Genomic DNA, 27070 nt, shown 5'->3' on the forward strand with positions numbered 1-27070 from the left:
CTCCAAGGTTGACTCAATACTATCTTCATCTTCATCCACTACCCGTCTCCTCCCCCCTCCCATTATGATTTGTCCTATGAAATTATTTTAAATTTACACAAAATAAAAGAATATATTGATTCATTATTTGGATATTATTACCCCTTCACGGTGAAAGTGCCACGTAAACTTAATACCTATGCCGTCACACTCATAATTGAACATCGTTAGATTTGTTTCCAAGATCATGCTGAAAATATATTGGTTTTTTGAATATAACTCTCCTTAAATTTACACAAAATAGAAAAAACAAAGTGTGTGGTAAAATCGATAATATTTGTCATTTACATTTATTCATGAACATGGTTATAATCATTTTCAAAATAGATATTGTTATATTTTATGTGAATGTATGGATGTTTATATTTTGATTTGGCTTCTAAAAATGAGTGTAAGGATATTCATTTATAATTATAACAACATAAATATTATTAATTTCACCTAAAACTTTCACAAGAAAGGGGCATCAATGGTATTTTTATTTTTACATGAATTAAGATATATTTTTATATATTTGAAATATTTTAGTATGATTCTATTTTATATAAAAATATCTATCTATGAGTATTAAAATATTAAAATATTATTTATTTATCTTAGACCTCCGCATGATTTAAAAATGAATATGATGGCATCATTTATGTGTGTAATAATATCTAAATATTGAATCAATATTTTTTTATTTTTATATAAATTTAAAGATATTTATATTGAAGCAAAACAAATTTTTACTATAATTTTGAGAACGAGTCAATGAATTTCATTATGTGTGTGAGAGATAACCAAAAAAGCTAGAAGGGATCGTAATAAAGAAGTCAAGATTGTCAATGGAATCAAAAGGGAGAGAGTAAGAGCAATGCAAGAAGTTAGGGGGGAGTGAGTGATCCTCAAGGGAGAATTCAACATTGTTGATGGTGGGTTGAGGAAGAGGACCAATGAAGTCAAAGTGAGTAAAGAGATTGTTCCTAAGGGAGGAGACAAGATAAAGGATAAGAGGATAGATAAGGGAAATGAAGAAAGTTGAAAGTAACCAGGAGTCAAAATTATCAACGAAAGGATAGAAAAGGAGAGTGGTTCATCCCAAGGGGAGAAATCAAAATCCTTAACATAATAAAGGAGAGAGGATGAGTTCACTACAAGAAGTCAAAGGTATCAAAGCGAGAGAGGATCATAAACTTTAGGAAGTATTAATCGATTTACCTTTTTAATTAAAATTATCATAATCAATTAGATTGATGATAGAAAAAGTACCAAAATGTGCTTATATGCTACCTTGAACACATGAGAGATAGAGCTACCTTTGAAGGTTAGACTGTTGAGTAACATGTGCTGTAGGGGAAATAATTTAATGTCACTGGTTACATTCTATTGACTTGATTTGCATTGCTTTTTTTAAAGTTTCTTGTCTCTCTTCTTCTTCGCTTCTTTCATATACCTAATACTGAGTTGCTTGATTGATGTAGGATGAGATTTTCATCTACTTCTTTTCTTGATTGTTTTTCTAATTTGAAAATAAAGGAAGGGAATGAGAGAGGAAAATAAAAATAAAAATAATAATAGAAGAAAAGGGATAACACTGCCTCACAAAGAGAATTTTTAGGATGAAGATCTTGCACATATGTATGCCACGCAGGTCGGACTAATACTATCGGAGAAAGAAATATGACATCACACTTCTCATGCATAATGTAGGGGGGAAAAAATCCTAATTTATTTCATAATTTGTGATCCCTTTACAACACCTTTTTCACTTGTTAAACTACCTAAAAACAACAAAAAAATATTTTTTTTAAATTTGATTTGAGGAATATTTTTTTTCTCTTTGTAGCATATCTCTAATGATATATTTCCATCCCTGAGAATCTTCCTCTTAGAGATAAAATCTTTTTACTTTTTTACTTTAAAGATTTTCAATCAATTCTATTATTGTCTCCTTCCTTTGTTTAACTTGGTTTTTTTTTTCTTTTTCTTAGAAAATCTTGGTAATAAGTCTAAAATTGTAGCAAATCAAATGTTGCCACGTAGTCACTTATAAAATTTGCAAGAGATACCTTAAACTGAAAGATATATATATATATATATATATATATAAGAAATAACTAAAATGGTACCACATAATTGATGGGGTAGATGACTCCAAAGAATACCTGGAATCTAGGTAGGACATCACTTGGATGAATAAGCATTATACTTTATACCAAATCAATAGGAGGACAGGGAAGAAAAGAATAGCATTTTAGGCTAACTTTTCCCACAATTTTATGTGCTTCATCTCTGATGCCTTTAACCCGGTGGTGGTTGTCATCCTTCATTTAGGAAACATCAGGTTTACTGATGAAAAGAAAGAAAAAAAAATTCTTATCGAATTTGATGAGATAATTATAATTAATATATTAACTTATGGTCCAAAATACCTAGGTTTAAATTAAAAATTTAAAGATAGTTGACTCATGTGGCTCTTGCGAGCTCTCTTAAATTTTTATCTGTGATTAGTAGTACATTCCGTTATCCACTACTAATCCTTGTTATCCATTTTTGATGTATGACTAGTTTGTCGCGATGTGACTTAATAAGTAATGTATTAATTTGTTAATTCTAAACTAGTAGATTCTTCTAGCCTTCACAAATTATTTAATATATATATATATATATTTATTTATGTAAAACTAAATCAAGATGTTATAAAATATTAAATTTTATATAATCATTGAGGTTATGTATTTTCGAGCTCTTTCTGTATCAATCATAGTCATAGTTACCATTTGGGAGTATCGAACATGCAAAACTAAGTAGAGACATTCCTAATAAATGTCTCTCTCATGATTAAATTATTTGAAGGTTATCGGATAGTTTTGATAAAAATATATTTTCAATACGCGAGGAAATGCACGTGAGAGTCCTTTGTAGATAGGTGGCTTTGAGGATCATGGGGTGATCACATACTATTCTCAAGTCAGATGGAAAATGATGCGATTGATTGTCAACGTGTTCATCACATATTATGTGACGATAAAATCTCCATGATATCATTTACCATCTCATTTATAAAACATATTCTATTATTTAAAATGCCACGTAGAAAAGCACGGATTATTATTATTATTATTATTATTATTATTATTATTATTATTATTATTATTATTATTATTATTATTATTATTTTGGGTAACGAGAACATAGGAAAAGCATTCGATCACGCAGCATTTCAAATGGAGAGTATTTTGTTTTTCCATGAACAAATGTCAAAAAGTTCCTTTGAGCAAATTGACACCCTTTGTTCAGCATGCATTTCTAAGTTTCACTTACTTTCTATATGCCTCACCGAGCACAGTTTGAGCAGGCCCTGTAAATGAGATCAAGAACAAGTATAGCTGTCAAAGTCTCAAATCTGGATCTTAAGTAGCTTACTGATTAAAATGTATTCAACACAAACAAAATTAAGAGCTTCAAGGACTGCTCAGTTTGCCATTTGTGGTAAGGTACCGTCGAGACGATCGATATTTGACCATACAATCTTTAATATGTGATTCCTAATTTTTAAAATATTAGTTTTCACATGTCGTGTGTTATTAATATTTGAATGTGTTTTTCAACAAAAGTAAGAGATGAGTAGGAGATTTTATTATAGTATGTATCGTGTTAGTGGTGACATCAATGTCATTATCGATTAAACTTTAATTAAATTTTTAATTGATATTTTTTTATTTTATTTTAATTAAATAATTTGATAAGTTAGGGATTAATTTTATGTAAGAAAAAAGACAATATTTTCTTTTCTTCGCCCCCTTCGTAATAAATTTTATTCAGGAGGATGCATGTACCCAAACATAACACCGTTATTGGGAACCGGCAGCAGGAACGGAGGGTGGTGTGGCTTCCCCTGAATCCCGTGCCTCTACCGTGGCAGGCGTCAGGAACAAGCCTCGGTAGATCCCGCGACGCGAGGCCCCCGGCGTCAGTGAGTGGACAAATCCCTGTCCCGTGCCTCCTCCGGGACAGGGGATGGATCCTGGCGGCGGGCCCCGCCTCGGACGAAACGGCGTCCGCAGCTTCAAACCCTGACGCTTTAAATGACGCCGTCGACGGGCCCACCCGGGGAGTGCTCGATAAAAGGCCGAGGGCGAAAACGGTAGCAGCGCCCTCGCCACCTCCGTCCCCATCCTTCACGCATCTCGAAGGATTCCATCTTCCCTTTGCTTTAGGGATCCGCTGCCGCTCTCTCGTGCGATCGTTGTTGTACGTGGGTAACTTCGATGATTATGTTTTGTAGATTGTTATGTCTTACTTGAAATCTTCTTCTTCTTCTTCTTCTTCTTCTGATGGAAACCGACTAACGAGAAGGTTGTCTTCACTATTAGCATGCAAGGAATTTTGCCTAGTTCTTGTACTCGTTATTTAGGTGTGGATTATTGGACAATGATTGTCTAACAAATGGAATTGGTTCTTTGGATCAGAACGATGAGCGACAAGATAGTAATAACCTACAAGCGAAAGCGTTCCTCATCACAATCTGATCTTACCAAAGCCAGAAAAGTTGATTCTTCGGAAAAGACTGAGCAGGAAATGCTCCCAAAAGCTGAACTTGATGCTTTCGATGAGAGGTTTGATCAAGTTAGCGTGGTAACGAATCAAACCTATTTTCTTTTGCATAAAGATGAAAGTATGATGCACTTTGTATTGCCCGTTTTATTTTCTTTTGTTTAACAAGACAGTGATGTTTCTTTTAACTGAATAAAACTATTGTTTTCTTTGGTGGTGTAAGGATTTGATTGTACTTTTTTTTATAAATCACAATTAGATTTGTATATTGTATCAATTCACAATGTGACCATGCTTTATGTTTTACCTTCAGTCCGAATGCTACTGCTCTAGAAATATCTGTCGGAAAGCATTCACATTGAGACTAGCAACTTTATGCTATTGTATATCGTAATTGCCAAACATGTTACAACTTCGCATCAGATGTCTCCAAAGTGAACTGAATGTGTGTTTGTGTGTGACATTACATGCTTTTAAGAACCTTATCATGTTGGGAATTACCCCTGGACGGGAACTATGGTGGAGGACGATTAGATTATCGTCCCTAAACCCTATATAATGTTGCGTCTCATGTTACATTCAACATATATGCTAGTTCATTGGAAGCAGAATGGATAGGAAGGTGAAGAAGTTATTGCAACATTAATTCTAAAGTACTACTTAAGAAGGGATTAATATGATAAATTGCCATCTAATTCCAAAGGAACATTTTTGCTTGCCAGTGAGAAACAGTGAAGTTTTAGGTTAGACATTTTTTTTCCTTATACCGCTATAAACTTAGTCTATTTTCCAAGATGCTTTTGTTTTCTTAATTTGGCATTGTAAATATCAAGGAATGCTCTTATCCTTTTAAGATGTTTTGCGCTTTTTCATATGTAAACCATATGTCATGTCCCATCGGATATTGACTTTACATAATTAATGTATATTGTCATAGATTATTTTTCTATCATCACAATATGAATATCTGCTAGTCACGTAAGTTGATTCAGTAATCCATACCGATATTGCATTCATGCCATTTTCTTCAGCATATAAAAGGTAAAGATTTATATATATATGATTGTTTAATTTTGTTAAAATTGGAAAGTAATAATGTTGGTGAGTTTATTAGGGAACCTTGAATGTTATGGAGAACTTAAAACTCGAACTACTTGACGATGTGGATTAGTATAGTCCAGTGCTACCTTAGTTATAGAATTGATTTAGTGTTCGCAAGGCACTAATTTTTGTTTGAAGGAAGTTTTAGTGGCTTACCATATAGGATTGGATTAATTTATAATTACTAGCTATTCCTGGGACCTCTTAGTTCTGCATTTCTTAGGTAAAATTTTGAAAGTATCCTTTGCCTCCATTTTTATCTTTTTATTCTGACATATGAATCCTACATCTATTGGGAGCCTACTTTAGTGGACCAGGATTTACAGGAGGGAGGAACTTTATATGGATATCTGATTTAGAACCTTCTTTTTGTTGTTGTCCATCTACTTACTTCTCTCTGAATAAGTAGATGTCTTTGTTGGAGATATTTTCTCTTTGAATTTTGATGTCTTTGTTGGATAAATTGACGATAAAATATGCTGCATCAAGCTGTTCCCCATGCCTTCAAGGTGCATTTATTTTGGCCTTCTGGCATGTGAAAGAATGATGTTTATAAATTTTCCATATTAGGAGAGAAATTCTTGTATTCTAACTTCTTAAACTATTTGTGGCTTCTCGCTAGATCCATTCTTACCTTCATGACGACTTTCCATTTCCTTTGAGTGTTTATTAACTATGCCACCCACACTATTGTTACTGATAAAATCAGGTCAATAAAAAAATACATGGGTGCAGGAATCAAATCATGGTACTGTTGATCTAGAAAATGCTGTAAGTTGGAACTTTCACTCAGTTGGACCTGACTTCCTAGTGTTATTTTTTGAAGAAAGTGCTTAGAATATATGAAGTCCTTTTCTATCTGATTATCATTTTTCTTTTCCTATAATAAGTGATAACTTCAATCTAGCAGATGTTGACATTCTTTGGTTGTTTGAACTATGGTATGCAATTTCGAATAGTACTGTCCGGTACGGGCGGTACGTATCGGTCCGACGACATATCGGTACGTGGACCGCCCGCTATCAGACTGAACGTGCTACGGTGCTACATTGCTACAGTAAGAGGAAGAAATATTTAAAACCACTCGGTACGTCCTGATATACCGCTCGGTACGCCTTGGTGTACCGAGCAGTACACGATACCGTACCATACCGAGCCAACCTCGAAACACCGGTACGGTACGATATTGCATTCCTTGGTTTGAACATGTACCACATGCACATACATAATGAACATTGGTTTTTGGTGCTGTCATGATTGTTCGAAAGTTGGATCCTAATGACTTATTTTTACATGAATTTAATTCTTTATCATCCATCCATTTGATAGCTAGTTCCTATGGTGATTTATCTGATCATCACACAGGATGATACAGCACTGCCTGTCTACTGTTAGATCATTAGAATTGTAACTATAGCATAATACCACTTGGTTAATGTGGTTTAGGAATATGAAGTCTATAGTTAAATTGATGTGCCATAAACTGGATAAAAACCTTAAGGAATGCATCCAACTTGATATCATAAATAAGTATTAGTAACTTTCTAAATTGAACAAAAGCATGTTTCAGCATTAGATTGCGAGACGAGACACGAACAAGTGCATCACGTATGAAGAAAGCAGAGCCTTGAACTTTCTAGTCGATCTACTAAATCAAGAAATAGATGGATTATTTCCGGACATCAAATGTAGTCTTTTCCTGGTTTAGTTTAATGGGTCGATTTACTTTCAACGTAGTTAAATTTTTTAAGAATAGGTTATCATGTTATTTTCTAGTTTTCATGTTGTTTATGACCAATCTTGATATATTTGTTAATAGACGATATGTTATTATATAAATAATACTATTCTTGCTTCTCAATGAATATGGTTGCCTTGTATAACCGAAAGTGGAGTCTTGTATGGCAGGTTTCTTGTTTGATAATGTGAACTCTACATGTCTATATGGTACAATTTCTTAATACTTGATAAATCTAGTATCTCTGATATTTAAGTTGCAGCATATATTGCTTACTGTGATTCAATATCTTCTTTGGCTTCTTTTCATGGATAACTGTTATCAGTGATACAGTTATATGATAACTGTATATTGAAATATTAGATTCAGGCTATATATTGAGGTTTAAGCAAATATAAATAAAACAGAATGAAAACTGTAGTTGAACTGTGCTTGAGTTTAGTTAAAACAGACCAGATTGAGCTCCATAAGTCCAATGCTCAGCTTGGCTGGCTTACCTGGAGTGATATTAAGTGGATAACACAAGATTTATGTGCATTTTTATTCAGTATAAAATTAAAAGCCAGTGATTGTTGGTAGGGAGTTGCCACTGCATGCTGATATCATACTGAAGCAGTAATACTCAATGAGACAAAGAACTTGGGGGTTAAAGAATGAGAAAGAGTGGCCATCTCTAAAATGTTATCAAGCAATTCTGCAACAGTTCTTTCAGAGGAAAATGCAAATTTAAAAAAAATATTTATTCTAAAATTTCATCATTTCATTCTATTTGTTGACAATTTAGTTGAGGAAAATGCAAAATGTCATCAAGGCTTCGAATGTTATTGCTAACTTTGCCCTGTCAGATTTTTTTGGAGTCACTTATTGCATTGAACTAAGCAAGAAACCAAACTTTAATTTGTCATTACTGACACCACCAGCAAATTGTTAGCTTATTTTGAAGCATTGATTGTATAAACAAAATGCTTAGCTTCTCCATATTTCTAGGACTCTTCATCTAAGGGAACAAATTATTTTCTTGTTGAGAACATCAACATTTCATTTGCCATTATTGTCCTAAACCCGATCTTTCAGGCCTTATTGATTTCAAGCAGGATAAAAAGACGTTTAATAGCAATGTATGCAATTTTGAATAGTACCGCCCAGTATGGGCGATACGTACCGGTCCGACGGCATACCGATACGTGGACCACTCGCTACCGTACGGAACGTGCTACAATGCTACAGTAAGAGGAAGAAATATTTAAAACCGCTCGGTAACAGTGATATAGTGCTCCAATGGTCAAATTAACCGTTGGAGCCCTTTCTCATAGTATTTAAACTCTTCTTCTCCCTTATTTCATTCCATTATATTCTCATACTCTTTTAAACTATCTTAAACTTTTTTTTTCTCACATTTGTGCTCTCATAAACTTTACAAAAGAACGATTTATGAATTGAATCGAGGCTAATTTGGGAAGATTAAGAGGAAGAACTTTCTAATCAATAGGTGTGTTTACATAAGAACAATCCATAATGGACTGAAATACGAACCTTGAACAAGATATTCTTTAAAGCTCGAAAAAGATATGTAATACTATTCTTACCTAATTTACATTGATTTTGTTAAACTTATGCTATTACTATATTTATTTCTAACTTAAAAACCCTATCCTAGCTTCTTTTTTTTTTCAGGTATTTTCGGAGGGTTTTACACCTGAATTATGTGTATCGCTTGGTACACGGTACCGTACCATATCGAGCCAACCTCGAAACATCGGTACGGTACGGTATTGCATACCTTATTTAATAGTGCTCTAGAATGAAACCACTAGAATTATAGTGGTTGGTGCATTGAGCCTAAGGACTCATAATTTAGAAAAAAAGATTTTTTTTTTAATTTGGTGCTCTTGTAATGGAATATTTTAATCTAAATCAGTAGGGGTAAACTTGTCACGTGTAATAACACTTATGTTAATCAGCAAGGAAGAGCATGGTACTCTTCCAAGTAAATTTTTTGGCACTTCCGTTCAAGCTTATTCAGCAAGAAAATAGACCAGCTTGTTTCTTATTCGATCAAGCGTATAATTGCTTTCTCTGTTGAACTAACTACCCATATAAGGCATCATATCCGGTTCATGTCATTGCCATCCATGTGGGAGTTACGACAATTAAATTTAATTCAGAGCATATCAAGATATATAGAATATGATGAATGATATGATTCATCATACTCCATGCATCTTATTAGCATAAGCCACAATTTTCTCGTAAGCTGAGATTTGCTTCGGTGATGTTGAGATGGATGTGCATGTCTAGTAAGAGATAGGTTAGATGTTTAAATTCATGAATATGTATTTCACCGGTTAGGTAAGGTGAGTAAATTTGATTGTGGTGCCAGGAGTTGATGTAAAAAGACTCTGGGAGAAACGGTGAGGGATGTGATGCCTCTTAGTTTCTAGTGATTTGAATAGAGCTCAATTGCTGTAAGTGTTTCATGTCGCCAAATGGTGTAGATTATGTGGTTATCTTCGGTATTTGAATATTTAAATTATGAAATAAATGTAATTAACTCACTGTGCTATCTCTTAGATTGTGTATGTTATGCGTGACTAACTCAATATGGTATGTAGGTGAATTCTGATAGTTGGAACTTATATTGCATGGTTGAATGGATCAAGCATGTTGAGAGTGAATTTGGTTCTCTGCATGCAATAGTTCTTGCAAAATTGAATGTTATGCTATTAATGTGACTAACTCTCTCAAAACATTTTGGACAGATGCCTGATATTGGAAAAGAAGCCGCATCTAAGATTGAACCACATGAAGCCTTTTCTCGAGCGAGATGGTAAATTTACTTTTTAGGTCATGGTTTTACTCTCTATTCTTTGTTTTGGTGGCAGCAGTAGTAAGTCTGTTTGTACACAGTGATGCAGAAATAGTTGGAGAGTCACAACCTCCATGTTCACAAGGTGAATCCATGGGGTTGACCACAACTGACACAACCAAAAACTACATTACAGTTGAAAACGAGCAGCCAGATTTAGCCCAAAATGAGATAGTGACCAGAGAGGAAACAGGAGATAAGGTGGTTGAGGAGAGAGGTCATGAGAACCTTGTTAAGCCTCAAAGTTCTACTCCAAATCGTGCGGCAGTATTGCCGGATGAGAATAGTGATGGTAAGGCCAAAAAAACAGAAGGGCTGGTAAATGTTGATAAGGCACTGCAGGAGTTCTCTGATGTGGAGAGGATTGGTGTGTATAGCGGACAGGCATCATACAGAATGGCTTCTTCCTCTTTGCGCCCGGTTGGTTCATCTGTGCAGAATCAACTTGATCCGGTGAGTTCTAGCATAAGAAATTAGCACTCTTAGGAGGCTTGCTGAACCTGCCGGTTTACTATGATTCGGCCGGTTTGGCTGATTTAGTATGGTACGATCAATATTTGCCGATTTGATAGTCGAAGGTACACAGTGTCCAATATATATATATATTCTTTTAACTAGGGTTCGGGCCAAATAAGTAAAATATAAATTTTATAAATTATAAAAAAAATGATACAAAATAAATAAAGGAAGAGATAAAAGATTTGACCACCTCTCAGAGATTAGATTTTTCTTTTTGTTAATCAACTAAAATTTTCGTATATGGTCCCCGCCATAGGACTTTAAAAAAAAAAGTTATTTTTATATCATGTCTCCCGTCCACTTTTTTTTTTTTATTAATTTCATTTCCATTTCATTTAATGGCAATAGAGTAAACTTACTTTTTCTATTAGATCATTCATATATTAATCAGATAAATTAAGCAAAAATTAACTAACTATTTTTTTCTTTGTTTGGTGAATACTTTCTGCTGGTTTTTTTTTGTTTATTAAACCCTCACTAACTAGTCCTCTTTACAAGCCTGCCTGTGTTTTTTCCGAATGCATATTATTTTAAATCAAAATGAAAGGAAAACATATGTTGTGCGTATTCTATTTTATTGTTGTAAGACGATTCCTTTTTTTCTCTTGGCCTCAGGAAAGCAGATCAAAAGGAAAACTACCGTTCTCAAATTTAAGATGCCCTGCACATAAAAAGCATCAGCTTACGGAAGCATCAGATACCTCTTACGTTTGTGCTAATTCTCCGGACATAGTAGGCCCTAAAATTTCTCTGGAGGATTTCCGAAACATGCCATCGTCATCATCCGGTTTGAACTTCAAAAACAGTGTTCATCAAGATGACAGGGGCAGGGAAATCCAATGGCCCGACTTTGGTGACACTGCATCCAAATCACAGCATCAGCAGATGTTTAATGATGCTACGCATGCATGGCATAGTACACTATCGGATAAGCCCAGGAGGATTTTAGCTCCATGGTCAGAACCAGAGTTGGATTTTCTTTGGATTGGAGTGAGAAGACATGGATTAAACAATTGGAATGCCATCTTAAATGATCCAATCCTTTGCTTCTTGAGATCAAGGGTGGCAAAAGACTTGGCTGAACAATGGAGTAGAGAACATAAAAAGCTTCTTGATGATACACCTTCTCAGCCAACAAGACCGTATTCTGCACCAGCTCTCTCACCATCTCCTTTTATGCCGAGATCTGCAACACACGTTTGTTATTCTGGAAACATTAGTTTACCGTCAGGCCTTCAAACAGAGAGAGCAGAAACAACATTTTCCCCCAGAGGTTTATTCATTCATAATGAGAACACTCGTGGGAGCATTCCTGTGGGAAGAACTCCTGTGAATCATCATCTTGGCAGCAATCCAGCAAGATCTGATTACTCAACCACAGGAATTAGATACCCGAGGAATTTTGAAGCACACGACATCAAAAATCAGTTTGAGACATCTACTTTACATAGAGGATTACTTGAAACACCCAGGCATGAGGTGCAATCTCCTCCAGGCAGTAGTATTACTCTTCCTCACTGGCTCAGTGAAGCACTGAAAAGAAATCAAGAGAGATTAGGATTGGCTGACCCAAGCACTGGGCGGTCTATACTTAAGAACGAGGAGAGAATCTATAATCCCAATTTTGAGAATTTACCTGCTCCAGATCATACTGTGGCTTCTCATGGAAATGCTGGCGGTACAAGGGTGGATGAACCATGGTTCCCGGAGAGATCATGCATGATTCCTGTTCGAGGCATAACTTTTCAGGGTTTTCCATCAGTTGATCCAGGATGGGATACAAAAAGTTTTGATTCATCTGCACCCAGTACCTTGGGTATGATTATTGGGGAAACATCCAAGGATGCAGTTGATGCAGGTTTAGGTCCAAATAATGCATTAGATTGGAATAAGAAAAGTTCTGGTTCAGTTGGACCCAGTAACTTGGGAATGATTCATGAGGACACATCCTCAGAAGACACCATATCAGATGATCAGATAGGAAAAAACCAGACATACAAGAAACTGGTTTGAAATTGGCCATTTATACAGGTTTTCTTTTCTTTCTTATGGGCCTCTCTATTTCTGCTGTTTATGCATGGCCATTTATGTTTCCCTTAATATATTGTTGTTGTAGATAATTATCAGATTAGGATGCCTATATTCACTTAAAGCTCTTTGTCTTCCTCTTGTAGACATGACAATGCACTGTTTACCAAGACTTCAATCTGCTAAGATGCATTATTGTGGAACTTATCCTATGACTTTTGTCTTCTTTGCATATGTACTTTTATACAAAGCTATTTCTTCTAAGAAAATTGAGTACCAAATTCTGTTAATTCTATTTTCTTAAAAAAGAAGATCTTGTTAATCTACATCCAAAAGATGATAAAGTAAACTTGTACTGTTTCTGGTTCTCATCAAGCAGATTAATCTACACATCAGTGTGTTATAGTTGTGGTAAACCAAGTCCTTATGAATGTTATAATCTCGATATGTGAATGGATTACATCAGCAAAGTTTCTTGTTGTCTCTTGTATGTGCAAAAACGAGTCACTTGGATGAACTAACAAATTAAAGAGTTTCCAGAATGACAGTATAAAAGACAATATTCTCTTTGGTGTACTGTTACCCAAGAAGAGAGTCAACTAATTTCTTCATCATTTTCTCTTTAGATCAATGTGCTTGATCAGAAGTAGTGAAGCTAGGGATGTGGTATTACTTAAACTAATGAATTGGCTGCAAGCACAATTTTACCTTGAAAATGATCTGAAGGGCCAAAGTCTAAATTAGGAATATTCGATCTCCTGTAAGCTTCTGAAAGTTATTCATACTGGCTACTCTGACAACTTAAAATGTCAATTATATTTGAGTTTGTAATAATTTCCTTTGTTGTGAATCAGATAAGGAAATTGGGAGGTACCTGATGGCTTGACCAATCCACATTGGACAAATGGAACAGCACAAAACACTAGCAATTAACCAGAGATGTACAAATTCATTACGACTAAATTTCTCTTAAGAGGCTCACAATCAATCAAATAGCACCTAAATTGCAAAGACAAGTTGCTTATAATTAGATATTCAGCTTTTCTAAAGAGTGAATCATACAATTCATAGGTTTTCTGTTGTCTAAGCTTGCATTACTGTGATGAATGATGCAAATACACAGGATAGAAATTAAAGTTCCTCTGGACCATCCTTGACGAGCTGCAGGATTTGAATCTTAAAACTAGTGAATTATTATCTTTTCCTTGCCTCACATGTGACTGCACAATTAAGTGGTGATCAGATGCTTGGACCATATTGTGAAGAGAATGATCATGAGACTCACATTAGTCATCACTAATGATCTCAAAAACAAGGCTAATATACCTTCTCAAAGCCAAGCACCCTTTGCTCAATCACATGGACATGCCATTCTACTCCTCATTCTACCTTGTTAGATTAAGATCCCAAATCCAACAGTGACATGGGATACAACATCCAAAGTTACTGCTTCTAGAAGTTAAAGGTACTCATTCACTTCCCTTGTTCAAGAGAATGAAGCTTAGCTCTTATACCCCTAAGCAGGCAAGCCTCAATAGGTTTTCAATGCTCGATCAAATTAGACAGAAAACAACCAAGATGGCATATAGTTGCCTTCTCTTTCATACAAATCTCAAGTAATGGTGAAATTTGATACTGCATTTTGATCACTTAAGACATAAATTAGTCCTAGGTGTGTACTTGATATATAGATACAAGACTAGAGCCCGATGGCAGATGGGAGACTTAATGGGTAATGACTACAAATTTTGTCTTTGTTCCCTTCAAATAAAACAGATTGGAAAATTCACTACCTGAGGCCAAAAAAATCCTCCAAACTTACCAATGGATGATACCAAATCATAAAATTAGCGATGGAACAAGGAAAGACAAAAAGTTGTAGAGAACAGAATGGCTCACATTGACACAAGCTTTGGGCTGTCGTTCAGCATTACCATCCCAGCAGCTAACTCAGCATCGAGTGGACTGAGGTGCAGGTCCCATCATTTGCTTCAAGCTGCAAAAAATTGCATAAGATTTATAAGATTCAGGTGAAATTTGAGACTTTCAAGAACATGGCATTTTCATTTATCATTGATCAAGTAACAGAAAGACAATAACTAATTTCTGGTTTTTAAGTCATAGAACTATTAAAGTACCTAGAATATATCACAAAGAAGTCATATTAGTTTTCAGGTTTCTTGGTTGATTTTGTTTCTTACAATTTCTACCCTGAACATTTTTTTCTTTTGTGAATAACCTGCTATCAGTTTCTAGTTATGAGGTCAAGACACAGCACCTCAAAGTATACAAGCTTGAACAACTTTCATGACTGAATAATTATCCCATCCAGAAAGAAGTTTCAATTGATAAAGAAGGATTGTCCTCCTCAATCAAGGCTTCATGATATCCTGGCCTATGTGTTCTATATATAGTTTTTCTTTATTTGCTCATGCTGACCTTTAGATAGCTGTCTATGTACACGCCTTGTGCTAAACTCCAAAGTCAAGCCGTCTCCACATGGTTCCTCCATGAGTTATTCCTACTATGGTCAATGACAATGTTATGTCATCATCATAACTTCCCAAAGTTCCCATTAATTTCATCCATGTTATTTTAAATATTTCCTCGATTTCTCCTTTGACACCAATCCATGCTGTTCTAGGGTCCTGGTAAGAACAAAATTGTTGATCACTTTTACTTGTAATATAGGCTGGGATGGAATTCTCCACTAAAAACAAGTTATCGATAACCTAGATATCTCTTTGGAACATGATTTCTGAAGTGCAACCTTCTAGAATGGTAAAGGATTAGGGAAAGATCTTACTCTGAAGAAGTGCTGCAGCAGATTAGAGAAAGAGATTTGCGTATGAGAATAATATATTCTTTTAACAGCAATCGAAGTTTGCAGACGCTAACTTTCTCCTTCCCATTTCTCAGGCTTTTCACTCCCTCCTCTTTTTACCTGTGCTTGGCAACTTTTTTTCTGTCTTCAAACTAGTGATCTTCCATTCTTATGCAGGTTTCTGAAATGACAATATATATTGCTATTGTGCTAACTCAACAACAGCATCTCCTCTCACTGCTTATAGCCTAGAAAGACAGTTCAAATTCCAATCTATGGAACTGAAACACCTGATTAATTTTTGACCTATCAATCCTATGTGCAGTTGCCCTAACACTGCTCTTATCACATAACAGCAACCCTAATTTTTCCCATATCCTTATTCTAAGAGCCAGTAACATAGTGCGGCAATATGCTACTATGCCATAAGCAATCACTTGTGCATCCGTCACCGGAAAAGATGAACTGAATTCCTCAATGATGCGTGGTATCCTATTCAATCAGTTGGTACTTAAAACGCCTACTTGCGCGAGGCAAGTTGGGTGTCAAAGTGATCTAGCATGAAAGAAGGAGATGTGAAATGTTTCTTAAAGAGCAGCATTAAACTCGATGCCACAATGAATTCTAGTTGATGAGAAATCAGAAACCAAATCTTTACTATCAAGCATCAAATCGGCCATAGGGGTACCGTTTCTTGTGGCGCTTCGAGCGGGAATGCTCATCCCGGACATCCTCATTAGCCGCCGCGTCCTCCGCCTGCTTCAGGATCTCGTTGTAAACCTCATCGTCGCGAGGTCATCCGAGACCAATTCCGTCAAGGAGATCGGTACCCGAGGGGATTGAGAGCGGAAGGCAGCAAAGAATCAAAGGAATTTGGGATTGAGAAGCCGGCGCTTCTTCACCTTCCTGTGCGGACACTTCCCTCCCATCTCTTCCTTCTTCTTATCACTCGCTTGGGGATCGTCGAGAAGGCGGCGGCAAAGGAGAGAGACGCGGAGGAACCCTATGAGCCTGAGGAAGTGCTTTTGCATACACCCTTCAAAAGCTTGGCATTTGCGTTTATTATCGATAGGACCGGGTTTGAGCCCAGGCCTGCGAAGCCCAGCCCATGAAGCCCAGTCCAATTACATGCTCAAGATATAATTTAAATTATCGATTATAAAAAAAATAAATAAATCAACAACACGATTAATGATGACTGGGCGGGGCTTTTGAGTACTACAGGCATCGCGGATGATTCATCGGCACACCGTTGATGCAGGTTCTTGGATACTACAAGCGCGCACGATCGCTCGGGTAATAGGAGTAACAGTTGCCGTCGTCTTCTTCTTCTTCTGCTTCCCAGGTAGGGCGTGGCTGTGATCTCCTTTTAAGTCCACCATGGCGTCGTCCCGAGTTCCTCTTCGCGTCTATCGGCCAGTCCGCGGAAGACCACCGCCACCGACCGTGGACGACGACGCCACTGGATGAATCCAGTGACGGACGACGCCGATGAGCTGTACGGAGTGCTTGCAGCATCCAGCTCTCCGTGGTCCGCTTCGTCGAGCGGGGCCCGTCGAGACAGACCATGATCGACGAAGCCACGTTTGGCTGGGTCCCGCCCACTAGGACCCAGACAGACGCCACTGGGGTAATCCAGTGACGTCTCTCATTGATCATGGGCAGGTTAAGTCGACCTCTCTCATTGGCAGTCCAGTCGTCTCGCCATCAAGAAGACCGACAAACAACAGCCCAGCGACTTAGTTCTCGTCATCAACCCAAATACTAGCAACAAATTGCCTCCTCGTTCATGTTTCCTTCTCTATATGCTTGTTCTTTCTGTGGGCGACGTCGCGGGTGGCGCTAACGATTCCGTTGCATTGCAAAGGCTGCATCAACAATATCGAGAACACCATTCTGAGGGTTAGAGGTAGGGCTTGGTGATCCAGTTAGAAATTCGACCGTTTGATTGGGATCAGACGTACCAATCGCTCGGTGTTTACTAGGAGTGAGCGAAGGTCGTCGGGGCAGACCGACCCACGTCACGTCTCACATGCGTAGGATCCCACCCAGCCGGACCAATCATCTGTGCGCAAGTCATTACGTGCTTTATACCCACGTAGTTAGCAAAATGCCGCAGACAAAGAATAGAGAACCACACAACATTTGGGAGCATTTGATAATTTAAGGCATTAAAAGGCTAGAGTACTAATCAAACTTATAATCCATAAAACAGCCTGAATTACTAGGAGAAAACCGGGAATTACCACTAAGGATCTCACCATAATTCATCCCTAGAATCACGGAGTCTGATTCAAACCTAACACGCCCAAGGCAGAGGAACCCAGGCGATCAAACGGCGAGACCTTTGGCTGGGGGATTGGAAGGAGACTTTTTCTTGGGCTTCTCCACTACGATGGCTTGTGTGGTTAGGAGCATTCCAGCGATGGATGCAGCATTCTGAAGTGCACATCTGGTGACCTTTGCAGGGTCGATCACACCGGCTTCCAACAGGTTCTCGTACTTGTCCGTCATTGCATTGTAACCAATTTCCCACTCGCCATCCTTGATCTTCTCCACCACCACTTCTCCCTCCACACCAGCATTTTGAGCAATCAAAGCTGCAGGTGCCACCAGTGCCTGTTCATTGCAATTAAAAAACCAAAGGATTTGCATCAGCATATTTATGAACCAAATCTGATCAATATATGTTCTAGTGCAAAACAAGATTTTGCATCAGTGCCTGTTCATCGCAATTTCAAAGCCAAAGGATTTGCATCAGCTCATTTATGAACCAAATCTGATCAATGTATGTTCTAGTGTAGAACAAGAATTATTTGCATGGTACATCTCCAATCAAACCAAAGAACTAATATTGATAACAGATATAAAATGTGTTGGATGTTGGTATGACCATATCCAAATCTTTTTCATCAACAAAAAAGTGATGCTGATATGCAGCACTCAAATATATTTAAAATGGATAAGAACCAAACAATATTCATAACCATCTTGACATGGGTGTGCATCAATACCAGATCTTGTGGTAAATAGTTATGCGTGTATATTGGTCAATCAGTATTAGAGATCAGAATACACATGTATGTGTATGTCAGATAACTGAAGTACTCAACTAATACGATAAGAAATGGAGGGTTCAAAAAGAGATATATTACTAAAATAACAATGAGATTCACTTTGATTTTGTGTTTTGATCACTTATTTTCTGGGCATTCTGATAACCAGATTTGGATAAAATTAAACCTATATTTGTATCAGAAGTGAGAATATTCAGCTGACAAGACAAACTTATATAGGCAAATACAAGGCAAGCATTGCATAACAATATCTGGCTACTGGCTAGACTCTGACATGGGAGCAAATAGGTCCCTAGAATTTTAGGACAAACAGAACTTAAAAAAGATCTTATAATAGGGCTTAAATGAGAAACTACATGGTTGGATAGCTCACCTTCTGTACAATGTCAGCACCCAGAAGCTCATCATGATCTTCCAGTTTTTTCTTGATGGCAGGTACACTGGCTGAGAGATGAACATAGGCAGCACCGCCACCAGGTACAATACCTTCCTCGATAGCTGCAAAAGTGGCATTCTTGGCATCCTCAATCCTAAGTTTGCGGTCCTCGAGTTCAGTCTCTGTTGCAGCACCTACTTTAATGACTGCCACTCCACCAGATAATTTTGCAATTCGTTCAGCTAGTTTCTCAGAATCATAAACTGAGTCTGTCTCAGCAAGTTCCTTCTTTAACTGAGCAATTCTGGACTGGATCTCATCTTTGGTTGCAGCATCAGAAATTATTGTTGTAGAGTTCTGAGAGATGGTTACTTTTCTTGCTGTGCCAAGCTGCTCAACGGATACACTCTCTATCAATAAGCCAAGATCTTTAGCCTGGAACTCAGCCCCTACAGCATTGTACAGTAAATGGAGAACATTTAAAATGACTAGCTAAAGGTCATGTCTGATTAAGAAAAATATTTCTTTAATTTGAAATTAAGCGCAATTGATAGAAATGAGAAGATTGGTTATTATTGAGGATAGAATTCAAGTGACAATAACTCCTTAGAAGGATCATGAAGTCCAGCTTGAACAACACAGAAGACCAAAAGTTAAACATCTGCGACCAGAAAATGCATGTTAAGCCAATCCATGCCGCAACTACAGAGTTGCAGCAAAAATTGGACGGCACGCAGATCATTTCACAGTCGATACCTTAGAAAATAAGGTAAATCACATGGGAGGACCCACAACTAGAAATTTTGAAACTGTATCCAAGCTTCAATTTCTAGCAATTAATAGCTCGAACTTCTGTATAGATGCAATCAACTCCTGCCATCAAATTTGTTGATGGAATGCTGACAAGTAGGCACAATCAAACCCTCAAAGCAGCAGGAAAGCTGATCTGCAACAAAATGAGAGAGAAAACATGTCGAGAGGGGAGAGAAAGAGAAGTTGAGAAAATAGAGAAGTGTAAAAGACAGTGAGGAGACAAAAATCTTTCATCTATTCTTAGTTCCTATCAAAGTTTGCAATTTCGATCCATTCAGACGGTATGCATCGGTACGCCCAAAAAAATCAAAAATAACTCAAAAATACTTGAAAAATAGAAAAAAAAATATATTACAGTTTTTAAATTGAAAATAAATATACATTTAATATAATTTTAGAGAAAATAATCTAAATTAGGACAGAATAGTGACACATATCTTTTTAAGACTTTGAGAAGTAACTTTGTGGTACGTTCTGAATCATCCTTCTGTTAATACTGAATTATCTACAAAGAAATGACTTGAATTGTTAGATGTGCGTGAGAATGAGTTTGAGAGAGTTGAGAAGATTGAGAGAGTGATATAAGTTGAAAGAGAGGGGAGGAAAGGATTTAAAAACTCTTTCTTATAGTTCAAACGGTCAATTTGATCGTTTGAAATAAGGTCATCTCAGCCCTTGATCGGTAACGATCGAAATTCGATTATTACCGACTGGTATAGGTCGATAACGATAAGATTTTGACCGTTACCGCCTAGTACAGACCTCGTATCGCCTGATATAGGGTTAGGTTATGGTACCGCTCAGTCTAAGGCGGCTCGTATACCCGTCCTGCTTTAGACCGATATATACTACTAGTCATAGGTGCCCTGCAAGCCAATCACGTGAGTGATGACACATGTGACATGATACACATTCTTTTTACTCATATTATTTGGCATTGTATCACTTTATATTGCTTATTGCATATATGCATATATATATTTTGATGTTCATGGATCTGTGCAATGAGAATCGGATCGTGATGAGATCATGATAATGAGACCGATTCACTTTTAAACATAGATCCTAAATAATCCCGGTCATAGGTTGGTCGAGAGGGACATCGAGATAACCGAACAGACTTGTGTACTGTATACTCGTACATATAATGGAGGCGGCTGGTTTCATAGCTGCTCGTGTGGGGACACTAGGGATACAGTGCAAGTGCTCATTGGAGAATGAGTTCACTGATTGATCCGTTCACGGAATGCTGGATAGTTGATGATGCCTTGTTGTCAGATAGTGATTTCGTTGTCCTAGTGGTGTATTTGATCCTTAGACTTGAGCCACCAAGGATATCCTGTATGAGTACTACACTCTTTGATACCGGACTTATAGGTCTAGAGGTTCCAGATCTAGCACAGCCGGTCATCGGAAGTGGTAGCCAACCTTACGAGGGCTATTGAGTGTCGATAAAGGATCATCCGCTCTCGATGTCATGAGAGGAATATCTCATGTGTTCTTGCTAAGACAAATCCCTGGCCAGGGTCATTCGGATTGAGAGAGAAAGAGTTCTCCGAAAGAATCTGATTAAAGCAAGACTCGAGTAGAAACTATATGAGTTTGTACCATGCCTGGTATACGGTCTCTGAGGTATTAGATGGATAAGGGACTATAGATACACGGTAACTGAGAACAGATAGGTCCAATAGATTGGATTCCCCTGTATCGTCTGGGGACTACGGCATAGTGGCCTAATGCGTCCATAGTCGATGAGTCGAATGAATTATTATGAAAATAATAATTCACTAAGCCAGAAGGAGTTCTGACAAATATGACTCACAGTCAGCTCGATATTAGGCCTAGAGGGTCACACATATGATAGGCATTGCGACAAATAGAGGTTCAGATATGAGATATCTGTCGAAGCCTCTATCTTATTAGATATCCAATAAGCTCTTGAATTATTGAATCATATGGATGAGATCCAATAAGATATTATTGGACAGAAATCCACCAATCTAAGAGGCTTGGGTAGTTGGATGGAGATCCAATACCCAATAGGTTAGGATCCATTAGGGTTAAGTTAACAAGGCCTTCATAAATAGGAGGGAACCAAAGGTTCATAGGTTAAAGCTTCTCTTGGTTGTCATCTCCTATTCTCCTCTCCCCTTCTCCTCCTCAGATAGCAGGCTTGGAGATTTGAGGAGCGTCGTCGCAACCCTGTTGTATGGATCACCGCTAGAGAGGAGGGCGCTTGATTTCCTTCATCCTCTCCTACAGATCTGTAGGGAGTCAGGAATATATGATCTCCCTAGGTAAAACACAATCTCTCATATACGCAGTTTTCAGTTTTATAGATTTTGTGCACCAATCTTCGCACGACAACAAACACAATTTATGAGAAATTTGAGAATTTTTGTTTTCTGTTCTTCCGCTGCGCATGTGATATCACCCCTAGATTTTCCTATATATACCACCCGTACCGAGCGGTATGGGTCGATACTACAAACCCTGGTTCATACTAACTTCCATAATCCCTAACCGATGTTAGAGAAGTGGAACACCTTGGACCATGATTTATAAGATCAGCTTTCCTCGAAGTAGCAGGAAAGCTGATCTGCAACAAAATGAGAGAGAAAATGCATCGAGGGGGGAGAGAAAGAGATGTTGAGAAAATAGAGAAAAGTGTAAAAGACAATGAGACAAAAATCTTTCATCTATTTTCAGTTCCTACTAATTTCCACAATCCCTCACAGGTGTTGGAGTTGTGCAACACCTTGGACCACAATTTATAAGTCAGTGTACCAAACCTCACCATGTGGCAAGATTAAAAAGCTCACTAGATGTTGGAGTTGTGCAACACCTTGGACCACAATTTATAAGTCAATTGACCAAACCTCACCATGTGGCAAGATTAAAAAGCTCACTAGATGTTTCTTGACAGCAGCCAATACGACGTAGCTAAGGCAGGTCAAGAGGAAAAGGAAAGGCTGAACTACAGTCCCTGCACTTCTATCTGTTACTCCTTTTTCATTTTTTTATGTTTGACCTGTTACTGGTGTTGACACCATTTAGGAAGGCTAGCTGATGCCTCCTCATCTTTTCTACTTCTTTAATAAATTCTTTCCCCCACATCACCGTTTCCACTCTTGCCGCCTATTATCTAACCATATATCACCATTCTACAACAGCAAGTCTTAATTGTCACGGTACCAAAAGTTTGAGGAATTAATGCAACAAGTTTGGAGACCAACCAGAAATTAACCTATAGTTAAGAAAGCCATGTAATTTACCCTAACAGTACAATACATTGAAATCCAGAAAAGGCTTCCATGGTCTTTCTGGTGAAAAGAACTCCATCTATTCTACATCCTAAACTGAAAAAAGTACTAGAAGTCTTTCTGCCATTTTTCCAATAGAACTATCTTCAGTGTAAGTATATTTAAAACTATTTGCACAGCAGTTTTTCTGCATAACACGATTTACAGTTACCAGACATGTTTGAATCCTCCAAGTCATAACTATTACTTAATTTCTAACAAGATCAATAAGAATAGTAGAAGGGATAAAAGAAAGCTCACATTTGGGCTTTTGAACACTACTCCAAACATGGAATTCAGCAAATATGAACAATCATGACCAAAGAAGTGATCACCTTTTGCCCCTATAGTTCACATATGGGCTTTAAAACAAGAAACAGAGAATCATATGCAGTTGCATACCTGTTGCTGGAGCAGCACACCGCTGTTTGCATGCCACGTAACTAACCCCAGTCAGGTAAATGCCAGTGTGCATTATGCCAATACAAAAGTATGCCTTAAATGAGCTAACAACCCTCTAATGTATAATACATATGTGCTAACACCTTGATTTATGACACGAAGATTTTCTTTGAAGGGTTGGAGCAGGAGACTCCGCATAGCTGACTACTCGAGTTCTTTTACATTCACAGTAACCAGTCTTGTGCTACATGTGATGGCAACCTTAACAATATTTCTCATGTTTTATTTGATGGCTCACATGTCCATTATTTTGAGAAAAGAATCTTGTGCAAAATCAGTTGATCTATTAAGCTTAGTATTTTCCGGGCAGGTCAATGATGCTTCACTCTCTGATGGTGAGCCCTTGCAGCATTCTAGTATTCTTTTTTCTCCAGATGTTATTATTACTTACACTTTATGGTTCATATGAATGATTACCATTAGCCAGTGGAAGATTAATCTTAATGCTTTGTCTTAATGATTTACTTGGAAGCTAAAGAATGATTTACATACCATAAATTGGATCATTGAGCTTATTCCTATCGGAAAAGAGTTATGTGAAATCCCATTTCCAAGGGAACAGTTAATGGCCCACACAAGTTGTCAGGTCAGAACCACCTCCCCTTGCCAACTCAAGTTGTATAGTGATATGTCTGTGGTTGAATTGCTATTGCAAGAACCAGAATTCCAATTCATACTCCCAATGGTTGTCAATTAATTGCAAAACATAACAACACGAGGACTACTAATATTTTTAAAGCTGAATCAGAGGCTTTAACAGATGTTCACGCTCTTGTTGAGTATATCTGGGTGGTCTAACACTCAAATTCTGATGTCTATTGGACAGAGGGAAGCCTCCTTGGAGAATCAAACACTATATCAGCAACTGTTTATACTAACTTGTTATGTAGACTGAAATCTGTCTTCATATCTTTTTAGAGAGTAATCAAGCAATCAATTGGCATGCTAATGAGGGAGAAGGATTGTTTCTTTTCGTGTCTAACCTATCTTGAGATCCAATATATCTAAACCTGCTTGCATTCAGTTTCAAATTTATTTTGTTCTTAGAGAAAAAAGTTTTGGTGAAACAGATGGCTCCTACCAATGGACAAGTAATGGCATAACCTTTGATAAAGAAGCAACTTTATAAATGGTCTACCTGTCATAATTGCAATGTCCTGAAGGATAGCCTTTCTCCTCTCACCAAAACCAGGTGCTTTTATTGCTGCAACATTGAGAATGCCCCGCAACTTGTTCACAACAAGAGTTGCCAAAGCCTCCCCAGTTACATCCTCAGCAATAATGAGCAGAGGAACTCTCAACTGTGTCACTTTCTCTAACAGAGGAATGATTTCCTTTATCGTCGAAATCTTCTGATCAGTCACTAGGACCTTGGCATTTTCAAATTCCACGATCAACTTCTCAAGATTTGTGACAAATTGTGGGGAAATGTAACCTCTGTCAATCTGCAATGTGATGATTCTTACATTGAAAACAAAGACACATGAAATGACAAAAGAACAAGAGCTGAAACATGTATATAAGATGGCAAACCTCCATCCCTTCCTCGACATCAACTGTTGTCTCAAATGATGATGAAGATTCAATAGATAAAACACCATCAGGGCCAACTTTATCAATAGCATCGGCAATCATGTTGCCCACGAACTCATCATTGCCAGCTGAAATAGTGGCAACAGCTGCAACAAAAGATAATTGGTCTTTAGGATAATAATAACTCTTTAACCTACCACTTCCCCCATGGGATAACAGAAAAAAAGAATATTTGCTAATTGCTGCAGCTACTCATATGTTTCTTTCTTCATCAAAGATAATATCATCTGAAACACATACGAACATGTATAGCTATTGAAAGTTTCAGATACCTCAACAAACAAATATTTTACCTTCAATGTCACCTCGTCCCTTCACTGGCCTTGCTTTCTTCTCGAGCTCTTCAACTAGTTTCTGCACAGTCTTGTCAATCCCCTTCTTGACAGAGACAGGATTTGCACCAGAGGTAACACTTAACAAACCCAACTTAATGATTTCACGAGCAAGGACAGAAGCAGTTGTTGTCCCATCACCAGCTGAGTCATTGGTCTTGCTCGCAACCTTCAAAACACAACACAAAAACCCATAAATATCAGCTCGTTCTTATTGTAACGCTTGAAGAAGCGTAAAAAAATCAACCAAAAAAGCTAACAAAAAATTACGAATGACAAAGTGCTGGAGGAAGAACAGAAGCTATGAAGAAGCTGCAGTACCTCTCGTATCAGTGCTGCACCAGCATTCTCCATGGGATCAGCCAGCTCAATAGACCGGGCAATTGTGACGCCATCGTTAACTACTTTTGGATTCCCAAACTCATCCAACACCACGTTCCTCCCTTCATTTGTACCACAACATCAAGAACAAAATCATAATCTTGCAGCTCCATTTATAATCAAGAAACAGCATTTATAATGCAACTAAAAATGCAAGATCCGACTTTCTAATTGATCCCGAAGCAGAAACATTGTGTTTAAGATGAACAACATCTTTCTAATCGATACGTGACAAAAAATGGCATATTGTCTCGTTGTTGACATGCAAAAAACCATGATGGCGGAAGCGGCAAATAGGACAGAACCATGCACAAAAAGGGCAATGGTTGCCACATCAGAATAGGAGACAAAGCTAAAACCAAAATACCTCTGGGACCAAGGGTGACTCCCACGGCGTCCGCGAGCTTCTCGACGCCGGCTTGGAGGGAAGACCGGGAGCTCTGGTCGAAAGCGATCTCCTTGGCCTTGGCCCGCACTATCATCGGTTTGTAGCCGCCGCTCGCCCTTCTCCTCAGTCCCGATCGCTGCACCCTCGAAGACCAAAATCCGATCACACAAGCCACAACAATAACCGACAAGTAGCGCGATCACCGAGAAAGCATATCAAAACGGGAGAAAGAGACCTGTCGAGGGGATCCGATGAAGGAAGCGACCGAGATCGCATTCGCCGCCGCCATTACGTCACAGGAGGGATCGGGATCGGATGCAGAAATGGAACTCGAGGCGGCTCGAGAAAATGGGCGAGGGTAGGGAGATCGCGATCGGGAGTAGAGAGTTTGGAGGTCTCCAGAAGATTCGACTTCAAGCAAGAAAAAGTGGAAAGTGTGCTCGGTTTAGGGTTTAAGCGATACGAACGAGTCCCGCTGATCAACAGCGGACCAGACCGGACCAGCGGGCTAACCGAAATCGGGAACCGGATTTCGCAGCTTCGGTTCGTTAATTGGACCGTTCTTGTATTGACCATAGTTTTGATTGATGTTAGAAGTAGTTAGTTATATTCATTTTGCATGAAGAAAATTATTTTATGTAATCCTTAAATAATATTTTAAGCCCTATTATAAAATTAATTTTGGAGTTTCC

The 27070-nt window shown here is 37.8% G+C and overlaps 2 protein-coding genes across 2 annotated transcripts; one reads left to right on the forward strand and one right to left on the reverse strand.

Annotated features, from left to right (window-relative positions):
• Positions 1 to 4145: 4145 nt before the first annotated feature.
• LOC103973510 (uncharacterized) lies at positions 4146 to 13102 on the forward strand. The gene is made up of 5 exons (XM_065193676.1): positions 4146 to 4275; positions 4494 to 4659; positions 10177 to 10244; positions 10325 to 10736; positions 11418 to 13102. Exons 2-5 carry the CDS (start codon positions 4498 to 4500, stop codon positions 12813 to 12815), a joined length of 2040 nt encoding a protein of 679 aa, XP_065049748.1. The 5' UTR covers positions 4146 to 4275; positions 4494 to 4497; the 3' UTR covers positions 12816 to 13102.
• A 4679-nt stretch (positions 13103 to 17781) lies between these two features.
• LOC135679041 (ruBisCO large subunit-binding protein subunit alpha-like) lies at positions 17782 to 26810 on the reverse strand. Its single transcript, XM_065192413.1, has 8 exons — positions 26614 to 26810; positions 26358 to 26514; positions 25931 to 26052; positions 25571 to 25778; positions 25218 to 25363; positions 24823 to 25129; positions 19105 to 19556; positions 17782 to 18273 (listed from the first exon to the last, which is right to left on the reverse strand). Exons 1-8 carry the CDS (start codon positions 26665 to 26667, stop codon positions 17986 to 17988), a joined length of 1734 nt encoding a protein of 577 aa, XP_065048485.1. The 5' UTR covers positions 26668 to 26810; the 3' UTR covers positions 17782 to 17985.
• Positions 26811 to 27070: the final 260 nt, after the last annotated feature.

The sequence above is a fragment of the Musa acuminata genome, chromosome BXJ1-7 (genome assembly GCF_036884655.1).
Source record: "Musa acuminata AAA Group cultivar baxijiao chromosome BXJ1-7, Cavendish_Baxijiao_AAA, whole genome shotgun sequence".
Classification (NCBI taxonomy): Eukaryota; Viridiplantae; Streptophyta; class Magnoliopsida; order Zingiberales; family Musaceae; genus Musa; species Musa acuminata.